This window comes from Geotrypetes seraphini, chromosome 4 (assembly GCF_902459505.1).
Source record: "Geotrypetes seraphini chromosome 4, aGeoSer1.1, whole genome shotgun sequence".
Lineage (NCBI taxonomy): Eukaryota > Metazoa > Chordata > Amphibia > Gymnophiona > Dermophiidae > Geotrypetes > Geotrypetes seraphini.
In genome coordinates, this window is record NC_047087.1 from 29,629,991 (window position 1) to 29,643,709 (window position 13,719).

The 13,719-nt window shown below is 42.8% G+C and overlaps 1 protein-coding gene across 1 annotated transcript in view; it reads right to left on the reverse strand.

Annotated features, from left to right (window-relative positions):
* Positions 1–2,076: 2,076 nt before the first annotated feature.
* Positions 2,077–13,719, reverse strand: part of LOC117359637 (cadherin-8) — a 469,702-nt gene continuing 458,059 nt past the window's right edge. The window contains exon 11 of the mRNA XM_033942802.1: positions 2,077–3,360. Within this exon, the coding sequence (XP_033798693.1) occupies positions 2,867–3,360 (494 nt within the window). The 3' untranslated portion in view covers positions 2,077–2,866. The remainder of the gene's footprint in view (positions 3,361–13,719) is intronic.

Genomic DNA, 13,719 nt, shown 5'->3' on the forward strand with positions numbered 1-13,719 from the left:
AACCTGTTCACTTGTCAGGACGGCATCTGTGCATGCGCTGGTGTGACTGATGGTATCACACACATTCACGCTTGAATGTGACCTCACCGCATGGCATCCGCGCATGCGCAGATGCCGCCCCGACGTCGCACCTAGCTGGAAAGCTTTTCAAAACCTGGACATGTCCAGGGAAATCCTGACGTCTGGCGACCCTAACCATAGGTGCTAAAAATGTAGGCCTGTGAAATCCTGGCCTACATTTCCGGCGCCTAGGGTCCCACAAAGCTGAAATTCTGGAACCATCATCTGTCGGCGGTTGGCATGCGGCAGGTGCCTGTTTTGTAAGTGCCTGCCATGGCAGGTGCTGCTTCCAGAATCAGCCCCATAGAGAATTGGACCTGGCGGCAACTACGTCCTTCTCTACCCCTAAACAGGTGCTGCTAGGTGCTTATCTTTTATAGAATCATGTCTAAGAAGATAGGTATCTATCACCCAATTATTGAAGCCGGTTTACTAATTAAAGGCTCTTTTTACAAAGCCCCAGTAAAGGTTTCTACCATGGGCCAGTGCGGTAAATGCTCCAGAGCTCATATGAATTCTATGAGCATTGGATCATTTACCTCCCCGGCCCGCGGTAGAAACCTCTATCTGCGGCTTTTCAAAAGCCAGTGTAAGTTAGATGCCTTTTATAAAATGTCCCCCTTACAGCCTAATTCTGTAAATGGTGCTAACAATTGTGCATGTGCACGTGCCCAATTTCCATATGCATTTTTACTGAATAAGAAGCAAATTAGGGCCATTGTTGGCGTCTGCCTTAAAAGCGCCTACTTGTACTGTAGCATTTTTGTTGCATTTGCGTCCAGTCTCACGCAGAAGCTGATTCAAGAGGGGCGATTCAAATATAGTCAAATTGAGGAGGAGTGTGTGGCGCAGCAGTTAGCGCTACAGCCTCGGCACCCTGGGGTTATGGGTTCAAACCCCGTGCTGCTCCTTGTGACCCTGGGCAAGTCACTCAGTCCTCCATAGACTCAGGTACGTTAGATAGATTGTGAGCCCACCGGGACAGGTAGGGAAACATACTTGAGTACCTGATTGTAAAACCGCTTAGATAATCTTGATAGGCGGTATATAAAAAGCTAATAAACTTGAAACTTGACTTTAAATAAAGCTGCGATCTTGTTTTGCCGTTACCATATGGTGGTGTGTTTGCATTCAGCATTTCATGCACGTTAATGACATATGGGATAGACAATGGTGTGAAAGCTTGTGTTGTACACAGCGGAACATTTTTCAAACATTGCTATTAAGCAAAAAAAAAAAAAAATGAAACGAACACAAAAAAAGTATTTATAAAAATATATTTCACAAAGTAGGAAACGATACAGGAGTTTCTCTGAGTACAATACATGGAGTAAATAAATGATAGTAGAATTGTAAAGTAAAGTAGAAAGTTAAAATGATCCTGCATGTAATAGTTTTTTTTTTTTATTTTACAATCTCTACTTCTAAATGGCAAGTTTTCATTACAAATTGAATATCATTGCAGCCTATATTGCTGTTTTTTTTCCTCTGTGCAAGAGTTTCTGTGCATAACTATGAACATAAGAAAATGCTATCAACATAAACATTAAAATTATATACACACTGGATCCTGCGCTAGTATGCAGGGCTTTAAGCATGTTCATTTTATTTTTAATTTATATATTTTTTTTATACTATACTGTGTAATGTGTGGATTTCTAAAAGTCTAAAGTTTTAAATATTCACATGAACCTGTTTACCCCCAGCTGTTTGTGCTTGTCGTAAAAAAACACTAGACATTGTACTACAGTTATGGATAAAATATAAAAAAGTCTCTCTGGAAAAGATTTCAATTTGCTGCCAGCCTCTGCTACAAATTCAACTTGTGCAACTATACAGGTTGTCTTTTAAGACATTACTAGCACACAGTAATGTTCTATAGCCCCCCCAAAAAGGCTTATGTACTTAATATTTATTATATTTTGAAAAAAAAATAAATCTACAGGGTTATTAGTGGATACAATTTTTTTTAGTTTTCATATAATCTCTCACTTTATAATTATTTTCTTTAATAAATAATAGATCAATAAAATATGTATCCTAAAGATTAATAATAAACTTTCGCAATAAAATTAAGAATTTGTTGGTTGATTTATTTCTAAAGTACGCCCCTTGCGGAAGGTGAAGTGAAGGATAAGAATAATCCTTTCTACTAGAAAATAGGCCCTTTTTTCGGTTTGGAATTTGGCCCCGACGGCTAACATTTTATACATCTACGATTCCATTACTGGAATGGAGTTAGAACATGTGAATATTTTAAGGCTTGATGTAACATTTACAAAAGTGATGCTTGATGGTATTGTGGACACCAATTATGTGTAATTTTATGGTCACTGCACAGTTGATGCCAGTTGAGAGTTACAACATCGCTTATATCCATCATAGTGAAGAACAGATATTGCTTCAAAATCATGTGGTGTGATTTGTGTTGTCAATATGGAAATAAACCATACTATTATTCCAGAGCAAAATGTTTTTCAGGTCTATTGTCTAGGAGAACACATATTTTTGTATTTATTCATAGCAACTTTAGGTCCAAATTCGTATGTTTTGGTGGTCATAGTGAATACTGGCTATCCAAAGACTTCTAGACACTCCACAAACGTTACTTCACATTCCACAAGACTCATAAACCTCCTAACATATACTTTTTTTTGGTTCCACATTACAATGTAGTTGATTTTATAGATGACTGGCGCTAAACTTGCCTCTAAAACAAATGGCCACATCAGCCATATCTAACGATAGTGACCCTAAAATATTATGTAATTGTCAAATCAGCAGTGAAAAAGTTTGTAATCCAGTGTCAAGTTTCTTTGTCGCTTTCTCCAACTGAGTAAAGTTCTCCAAGTCTTTTGAAACGAGGACCCCATTCACTGAGGTAGTCAAAATTTTGATCTGAGTCTGATGTGGAAGACTCCAGAGAGCTCAGAGAGCCAGCCATTGATCCTCTTCCTTCATAGCCATAAATCTGAATAGAGTCATATGGGGGTGCAGTGGGGTCATTATCGGCCTCGTGTAGCCTTACATTTATAAATTCATCAACATCAACACCATTAGGACCTGAAGCATGACCTTGTCTGGGCATAAATTGAAGATCTGGTTTTATATCCTTCCGAGGCAAAAATCCATTGATGCCATCGGGATTTTGTAATGTTGCAATATCAAAAGCTTCCGTGTCCTCTTCTCCACCCCCTTCATCATCATAGCGAATAATATTTTCCCTCACATCTTCATCATCTTTAATGATTAAAGGTTCATTTTTATGTCTTCGAAGAGTTACAAACAGCACTACAATGACTGAAAATAAATATTGATATAATTAGAAAAACATAATGATGATGCCTGCAAATTACAAGTCTAATATTTTGGGGCAGTCAATACCTAAGGAGAATTGTATGTTATATTAATCCCTGCAGTACTACTAATAAAAATACAGTTGAGATCATTAACGCTGGATTTTACTAAATGGCAGTAGAGGTTTTTAGCACGAGTTGGTGATAAATGCTCCGACATGCAAATAATTTCTATGAGCGACTAAAATGGTCAAGGGGCTGGAGGAGTTGCCGTACACTGAGAGATTGAAGAAATTGGGCCTCTTCTCCCTTGAAAAGAGGAGACATGATCGAAACATTCAAAATACTGAAGGGAATAGACTTAGCAGATAAAACAAGTTGTTCACCCTCTCCAAGGTAAAGAGAATGAGAGGGCATTCTCTAAAGTTAAAAGGAGATAGATTCCGTACAAACGTAAGGAAGTTCTTCTTCACCCAGAGTGGTAGAAATCTGGAACGCTCTTCCGGAGGCTGTTGTAGGGGAAAACACCTTCCAGGGTTTCAAGACTAAGCTGGACAAGTTCCTGCTAAACTGGGATGTACACAGGTGAGGTTGGACTCATTTTAGGTCTTTGACCTGGGGGCCGCCACGTGAGTGGACTGCTGGGCATGATGGACCACTGGTCTGACCCAGCAGCGGCAATTCTTATGTTCTTATGAGTGTCAGAGCATTTACCCCGTTGGCCAGCAGTAGAAACCTCTACCGCCATTTAATAAAAGGATCCCTAAGTGGATAATTAACCTCCCCCCACCCCAATTTTATCCAACCGCATTAGGTTTTTTTTTTCCCCACAGGCTGTGGTGGTGAAAGCTCCAATGCTCATAGAATTCCAATGAGCGTCGGAGCTTTTACTGCTGTGACCTGTGATAAAACCCTAACGTGGCTTGATAACAGGGGTGGGGGGGGGGGATAAATGGACAGAATCATTTAAATGTTTTAATTTTGACTTTATTTTCTTGAAGTAACAATAACATTTAGGACCCCTTTTACAAAGGCACAGTAGTGACTATCACACAGCAAATGCGATACAGCCCATTCAGTTCCTAGGGGCTGTGTCACATTTGCTGTACTAGGACCCGTTACTGCTGTTTTGTAAAAGGGGCCCTTAATTTGTGAGAAGCAACTTGTATTTATATGTCTATTATTTCAGTCCAAGTAAACTTGGATTCTATAATACTGAAATTTATCAAAACACAATATTATGTCATCATTGTCACATGAAAAACTAATGAGCATAATTAAGAGAAGAGAGAAAACTTTGATGGCCCTAATGAAAGGTGTAGATGTTTAGTTGCAAAAAAATAAAATATTCAAAATGTAATGAGTCAAAAGTAATTGTAAAATGAGCAGAGAGCTATTTTACTTTGCTGTGGCAAAACGTGGCCTTAGTGCATGCTTGCGTAGGGTTTCCCCACAAGCCAAGACCATTTTGCAATGGATGTAAAATGGCTAATTTTCTATTTCTTTGTATTAATGGTCATGCACTAATGTTGCCATTAGCATCTGGTCATTAACTAAAATTACCTTGAGAGCACTTCTGCCATCCATTTTATAGGCAGTAACAGGGAAATTCTATAACCAGTGCCTAAACTTAGGTGTCGGTAGGCGCCCTGCTGATAACTAAGTTAATTGGAAAACATAGTTAGAAATGGCCAAAAATGGTAGCTAGGTAGGCGCTATAGGCCGTGTAATGCCAAATATGGCGTGACCAATGTGAAAGTGGCTTTAGGTGGGCTAAAGCGGCAACCTAGCCACGATTCACAATAAGATAAGCAGCTGAAATGTAGGCCCAGAAAACCCTGGCCTACATTTCAGCTGCCTTTCTATGCCACCGCAGGATCCTAAAGTTAGGCTGCAGCAAACATAAGATGATTGCGGCAGGGGAAGTTATCCCTGATCAGCTGAGCTGGCAGAGCCCTGAAACTGCAGCTTCAGGGAGTCCTGCTGGCTCAGCTGGTTGGGGAGAAATAACCCTGCCGTGATCAGCTGAGCGGCTACGGCAGGGGACCGCCCCGATACTGGCAAGAGGGATGTCCACTCCCTCCTGCCAGAACCTCCCTCTTTGAAGTCCTGTGGCAGTATGGATGCCCACTTCCTCCTGCCAGAACCCCCAAAGACCCCCCCCACCACCATAATAGGCAGGAGGGATGTCCACTTCCTCCTGCTTGCAGGCTCCCGAAACCCATTACCTGCCCCAACAGCTGATACCCCTGAACCCCCACCCTGATACCCCAAAGCCCCAATCCCCAACCCCTCTTGTACCTTTGGCTGTAAGGTCAGCAGGAGGGATGCCTACACCCTCTGGCTGGAAGGCCCCCCTAGTCACAGTGGCAGACCTTCCCATTCCTGGTGCATCCTGGGATGCACCAGGGAGGGGCCTAAGGCAATGATTGGCCCAGGTACCTAAAGCATCTCCCATATGAGGGTCTTTAGCCACGTGGGAAATCAGAGTCTTAGGCCTCCTTACAAGTGCATTCCTAGGATGCACTGGGCGTGGCCTAAGACTCCAATTGGCCAGATACCTAAGGCCGCTCCCAAGGGAGAGGCCTTAGATGCTTGGGACAATCAGGGCCTTAGGTTCCTCCTTGGTGAGTTCCATAATGCACCAGGAAGGGGAAGACCAGCCATTGTGAAGTGGCGGGCCTGCCAGGCAAAGGGCGTAGGCTTCCTTCAGGCCAGCCTTAAAGTCAAAGATAAGGGGGGAGGATGCTGGGATTATTGGTGTTTGGGATGGGTTATGGGCTCATAGGGGTCTGAGGGAGGAGGGAGTGGGCATCCCTCCTTCCGATATTGGAGGGCTCCTCTGCTGCAGCCACTAAGGGGTATTTCTTCCCCAATCAGCTGAGCTGTCAGGACTCCCCAAAGCTGTGGCTTTGGGGAACACTGCTGGCTCAGCTTATCAGGGATAACGTCCCCTGCGTGATAAGTTTATAGCTGCTGCGGCCTGACTTTAGGATCCTGCGGAGGCATAGATAGGTGACTGAAATGTAGGCCAGGGTTTTTCCGGGCTTACATTTCAACCACCTATCTTAGCTGAATTTAGGAGTAATTCTGTAACCGGCATTGTCATGTGATTGACACATGATTGGCGGCCACTTTTTAGCCGGCCACCGACATAGGCACCACTTACAGAGTCTGACCCTAAGTGCCAGATTCTATAAACAGTGCCTAACTGTGTCTAACTTTTAGGCGCCGGTCTGCATGGTTATCACTCAAAAACTAGGGGCTCCTTTTTCTAAGCTGCGCTAGCGGTCTTAGCACGCGCTGCATTGCCTCGCGTGCTAGACGCTAACGCCACCATTGAGCTGGCGTTAGTTTTTACGTGTAGCGCGGGGGGGGGGGCAGCACGCGCTAAAAACACTAGTGCACCTTAATAAAAGGAGCCGTAGATGTCCTTTATAGAATCACACCTATCTAAGTGGATTTAGGCATTGCTGGGCAACCTAGAGGTAGGCGCCAGTACATTAGGCCAGGTTTTACCTGACCTAATATACCGGCACCAATCTCAGATGCCTAGCTATGCCTCAGTTTACTACGCCTATTCTCCGCCCCTAACCAGGCCAACTTTTCAGGTAGACATCATTAGGCGTTGGAGAGCGCCTCAACTTAGGCTTTGCTAGGCACTGCGTGGATAGCCATGTGTAAGTTCAATTACCGCACGATTAGGTTAGGTGTTGCCAGGTGTCCATGATTAGGGCCCCTAGCGATGCCTAAAGTAGGCACTGTTTATAGAATCTGGTGCTAAGGGCTTATGCAGTAATCCAGTTAGCACATGGTCATATAGCGCAGAAATATCCCCTGACATGCCCTCTCCCTGCCTTTGACAGTTAACGCAACACGCCTAAGCGTGCCCCACAGTACACCATTTTAAGCTGCATTTGGTAAGTGTTAGCACCTAATACAGCTTAACAAAAGGGCTCCAGAATTACTGATGAATACTACAGCATCAATGTGTTAATATCATTAACATGTGTTAGTAGTAACTAGTAGGTTTCTTTGAAACCACATAGGAAATATTAACAAAATTTAGGAATTTTTTTTTTCTGCTTTTTAAACAGATCACATTATTTACATACGGGGCACTTTTACAAAGCTACTACCACTCTTTATTATTTCTATAGCGCTACCACATGTGCGCAGCGCTGTACAGAGTCACAAAGACAGTCCCTACTCGAAGGAGCTTACCATCTAAACAGACAAGACAGAGAAACAGGATGTCAGTGCGGAGATACAGTTAGGGGGAATGGATAATCCGCTGGCTAGGGCGGTGGGCAGTGGGGGGTGAGGCTTACGGATTGAAGGCTTTATCAAAAACGTGTGCTTGCCGCAGGAAAAAAATGACTTACTGCAGGATGTTCTGTGGTATCCTGCAGTAATTTGGGGATGTGTGCACACAATACTGACATGGTAAAAAAAAAAAGTAGCATTTACTTTTTAGCACCGAGGGTCAGTCTTGGAGGAGAGAATGGGCATGTTCTATGCTAATCAGTGCATGGGCATTGCCACGTGCTGACCGATTAGCACGGGTTCAACGTGCGAGTCTCTATGGTCTACAAAATAGGGGGCAGTAGGGACTCATGTGCTAATTTATTTATTAAAAAATTTATATACCGCATCAAACTATGCAGTTTACATATGATATACATAGAATCTTGTTTCCCTCTGATTATCATGTTTAACAGAGACATATCAAGACAACATCGTTAATCATCCCTGTTATAATAGGAATAGAGCACAAATCCGATCAGTTCAGAAGTACAAACAAGCTTTAAATCATACTTTGATGTCACATGCTAATAGGAAAATTATCATGTGACCATAGATACTAAAAATAGGAAAATCAGCCATTTTACTCCACCAGTAAATGTGGCCTTAGCACAAGGGAATGACTCAAATACTATTACTACTGCTATTATTTCTATAGTGTTATCAGACATATGCAGTGCTGAACAGAGTCAGAAAGAAGACGGTCCCTGCTCGAAAGAGCTTACAATCTAAACAGATAAGATAGACAAACAGGATAATGGATAATGTTAAGGGTGGACAGTTAATATGCTGGGGAGTACAGGACAATCAAGCCATTGTGACATCACTGATGAGGTTGGTTCTTATTGGTGGAATGAGGAATTATGACATCACAATCTCAGCTCTGCTTCCCAAAGACTGAAACTCTTCACGCTACTATTATTACTATGAATTATTTCTATAGCACTACCAGACACACGCAGCGCTATGCAGAATCACAAAGAAGACAGTCCCTGCTCAAAAGAGCTTACAATCTAAACAGGTAAGACAGACAAACAGGATGTCATGGATACAGTTAAGGGGAACGGTTAATCTGCTGACTGGGTTGGTGGGCAGTGGGGATTAGGGTTAAGGATTGAAGGCTATATCAAAAAGGTGGGTTTTAAGTCTGCTTTTAAACAAGTTAAGGGAAGGTCACTTTTTTCCTGCCATTTAGTAAAAGGGCCCCTAGTGTATCCAATAAGAGTGCACACTTTTTCCACTACTCGTGAAGTGTGCACTATTCAAAAAGAATGTGCATGCTTTACAAATTTTATTGATTGGAATTTATGAAGAGATCCACCCAAGGCGGTGTTTAACATGTATGATTCAAAATAAAACTTAAAATTTTGTTAACAGCATAACAGTAGTAAAAAGACCAAATATATGCATAAATACAAAGTATTAAAGTCAAAATCAGTACATTGAAACGTAATACTGGGACTTACCGGTACATGAAAAAGTTTCACAAAATATACTTATTAACAGCACTGAAATTCAAATAAGAGAGATATAATGCATACTCAAACGGAACCATAATAATTATGTAGCATCTATGAGGGCTGATCGAAAAGTAATGAGAATTCCTCTGTTTTTCTTTCCAAGTAGATGTGTTATACTTGTCATAACATTTCAAGAGTTTCATTACCGCTCTTTCAAAGTTTAACACAAAATTCAATCACACACCTCTGGCGTACTCACACAGGCACGTCGTTCTCATCCGCCTTGACGACATGTACGGAGTTCTTCCTCTCGTAGTGACCCAGCAAAGAAGACTAACTGCAGATTTAGAAAAGCTGATGTATGATCTTCACAAGAACCAGCACAGCATCGCCATGTCCAAGTTTCTTTAAAATTTTATACACCGCCTTATCAATAGTTTCAAGGTGGTTATACAATAAAATCAAGGGGAGGACAAATAATATCAAAGACACCATCGATTAAGACAGTGGACAAATCAGACAAAAGGACACACTGAAACAAATAGAAAAAGGGAGAACTACAATATAAATAAAGAAATGAAAGAGGTATAGGCAAATACCACTTCTTGGAAAAAAAACCAAAACAGAGGCACTCCCATTACTTTTCAATCAGTCCTCGTAGATTAGATCTGAACCTCATCTGGTGCATGAGATTGCACCCCAAACAACACCCTTGCAACCTCCCTGTCCTCCATCATGTCCTTGGTATGCAGTAGTGCTGCCCGATTCAAAGAAAAATATTTCGATTCAATTTGATTCGATTCACCCTGTTGAATTGATTTTTCGATTCGATTCACTGTTAATGACACCGCTTTTTAAGTTTAAACATTTTATTTAACTAAGGCAATATCATATCAAAAATTCCCAGCTTCCATCCCCAGCCCCCAAGATTCACCAGCCCCCCTGCTGATTCTGAGCTTCCATCCCCAGCCCCCCTGCCGATTTCAGCTTCCATCCCCAGCCCCCCTGCCAATTCTGAGCACCCCCTGCCAATTCTCAGCCCCCCCTGCTGATTCTGAACACCCCCCTGCCAATTCTCTGTCCCCCTGCTGATTCTCAGCCCCCCCTGCCGATTCTGAGCACCCCCTGCCAATTCTCAGCCCTCCCTGCCGGTTCAGTTACCTACTCGACTGGATGTGGAATTGCGGGGAAGAGAGGAGAAATGTGGAGACAGCCAAAATTACCCTTTGCTTCCGACTGGTCCGCTGCACTAGGTCTGCTCGCTCCCCCTCGACGCTCCCACGTCCTTTCGTTTCTTCTGATGTAACTTCCAGTTTTGCAAAACCAGAAGTTACATTAGATGGGAAAGAGTCCAGAGGCCGGCAGTGAAAAAAGAATGAACTTTAATCGGGATGAATCGGTAAGTCCGGTTTTTTACAAAAAACGAACCGATTCGAATCGATTCACCTGATTCGAATCGGTGAACCGATTCGAAACGTGAATCGGGCAGCACTAGCATGCAGCAACCCTCCTTTCAGTGTGCCTGCAACTCCCAGAACCCCAAACAATGAGATGATTTGGTATGGCTTGGGGGAGGGGGGTGGCATTGGCTCACCCACAGCCAGCAATCCAAAAGGTCACAGCATGTAACTCAATCGTATCTACCAACCTGCATCAGCTAGGGGAATAAACAAAAGCAGCCCCCATAGTCACCAATAGTAAATCTTGACAACCTCCCTTATATTACTACACCTCAGCCCTATCACCTACACCATACACAAATCTGACAAATAGGACTGATGAAGGACAGCACAGTGGATATAGAGGGCCATCACAACAATCCTGCCCCCTCCAACTGATACTCACTCACACCCCCTAACCCACACTCATTGGATAGACCACTGTCAGCTTCACAGGCCAGGATGATGCTGTGGAAGTCCTGAATAAGAGGTACAAACTCAGGGCCCATTAAATGTCCACAGCACAGGGCCTCCCAAAAACCATTAACTCCTCTCCCCTCTCTGTCTCCCTCCCTCTGTCTCCCTATCTATGTCTACGCATCCCGTCCCACCATGCAACTTCTTGGAGTGTGTCTTGATCTTTGTACTTTTTGATCGAGTAAATCATTGGTTTACATTTACCTGTTGTACTCTATTCAGTATTTTGTAAACTTTTATCATATCTCTTAGCTGTCTCTAAGCTGAAGAGCCCTAGCCTCTTAATTATATCTTCATATGAGAGGAGTTCCATCACCTTAATCGTGTTAGTTGTCCTTTGAACCTTTTCTAATTCTACTATATATATATATTTTTATATTTTTTTTTTTGAGATACAATGACCAGAATTGCACACAATACTCAAGGTGAGGTCATATTTTTTTTTCTCCAGCAAATCTGTGGAAGCTCTGATTGGATCAGATATAAATTTGCGGCATGTTCATCAATCCATGAGAATCAAATCTGGTTTATTTTATTTTTATTGACTGATTTAAAAAAACAAAACAAAAAACACAACACAACAACTTCTAGCCCGCTTAAATCCTAAGCAGGTTACAAAACCACATACACAAGATCCAGATAACATATAAACTACGGTAAAATGAACCTCTAAGGACCAAATTCTTTATATAGCGCCATAAGTTGCATGTACAGACGATTTCTGTGTACAACTTAATTGTTTAACAAGTCTATTGGTGTCAATAATTGACAAATAACACCTCATAATTGATACTAATTGGCGCTAATTAGAAGTTACATATACAACTTAGTAGGCACATTCTGTAAAATGGTATGGGTCAGTTCTAGTATATGAATCTCAAAAGGGAGCATGGCCGGGGAGAGGCATCGGTGGATTGTAGGTATTCATAAAAGTTACACATACTATAATAGAATGCACCCAATCCATGCACAATTTAGGCACAGATACTTAGGCCTGGTTTTTCTTGACCTAAATGGGTGTGCCTATTAGTGATGCATACAGCCACTAAATTCAGTTCAATATATGCAGCATGCTTTTTATAAAATCGTACTAAGTGCTGTTATGATTGGCACTGATTTTTTTTTTATGCTATATATAGAATCAGGCACTCAGTGGCTGATTCTACAAATGGTGTCCCGACTGTAGGTGGTGGAATGTGTCCAACCACTGTGTCACCAGCCAATCGGGATGCATAATTTATTTTGTAAAAAATGGATGCAACGAATGATGCCTATATTGTAGTCTTCCGTCTCGCACCTACAGAAATGCATAGGGATGCTTACTGACGCCCAAGGCCGGCGTGGAGGTGATTTCCACAGGAAGTAGCCTTGGGCATCCATAGGGAGTCTCTGTGCGTCACTGTAGGCATGAGACAGATGGCTTAAATTTAGGCTTCTAAATTGCTTGCCTACATTTAAGGCATCTGTTAGGAAAAAAAAGCTGCAATTCTATAAAGGTCGCCGATACGTGATTCACACGCGATCAGTGGCCGCTTCTTAGGTGGCTGCCGAGATCGGCATCCTTAGAGAATCAGGCCCTCAGTGCATCTACCCGTTAAAATGTTTGTCTCTACTTAAGGAGAGTGTGGCGCAGTGGTTAGAGCAACAGCCCCAGCACCCTGAGTTTGTGGGTTCAAATCCCATGCTGCTCCTTGTGACCCTGGGCAAGTCACTTAGGCCCAAATTCTGTAACCGGGGCCTAATGTTAGGCACCAATTTCAGAGGAACCCAACTAAATTGATTAACAAGCTCAATTAAGCTTTTTAACCAGCAATAATTGAAACTTAGACGCCTATCAAGAAGGAGCGATTTTGGAATAAGGCACCTTCAAAAAAAATAGGCGCTATGCACGTTAGGTGTGGGCGTGGCTACGTGTTAGGCGATACTTGTTGCAGAATCGCTGCTCTTAAGTGTGGTTAAGCGCTCCCCTAGGCGCCTAACTTTCAGTTGCGCCTAGAGCTGGCCTATTCATTGGGCGTCTCCAAAATAGGTGCCGCTCAGCGTGCTTCATTAAACAGCAGCCAATTTGACCTAAATCACGCTGAACAGTGCCTAAGGCGGCGCCTTTTTGGGCGCGTCTTAAAGAATTTGCCCTTTAATCCCCCACTTCCCCAGGTACATGAGATAGATTGTGAGCCCACTGAAGTATCTCTACGTAAACCACGCTGAGTGTGGTTGTAAAAACTACAAAAAGGTGATATACAAGTCCCGATCCCTTTTCCGTAACAAATTGGAAAGATGCTGGACACATTTTGAACATTTAGGGCTCCTTTTACAAAGGTGCATTAGGGCCTTAACGCGCGGAATAGCGCACGCTAAAATGCCGCCCGTGCTAGCCGCTTGAGAGGTACTTAGGACCTGGGTTGGCTAGTGTTAGAAACAGGACGCTGGACTTTAATGGACCTTTGGTCTGTCCCAGTATGACAATTCCTGTGCTCTTATGTTCTTAGGTTCATAGACAATGGCGCGAAAGACAAAAGCGCGCGCCAACAATTGAGCGCAGCGCGGAGGTGCGCGCCGCACAAAATTACAGTTTTTAGGGGCTCCGACGGGGGTTTTTGTTGGGGAACTCCCCCAGTTTACTTAATAGACATCGCGCTGGCGTTATGGGGGGGTTTGGGGGGTTGTAACCCTCCACATTTT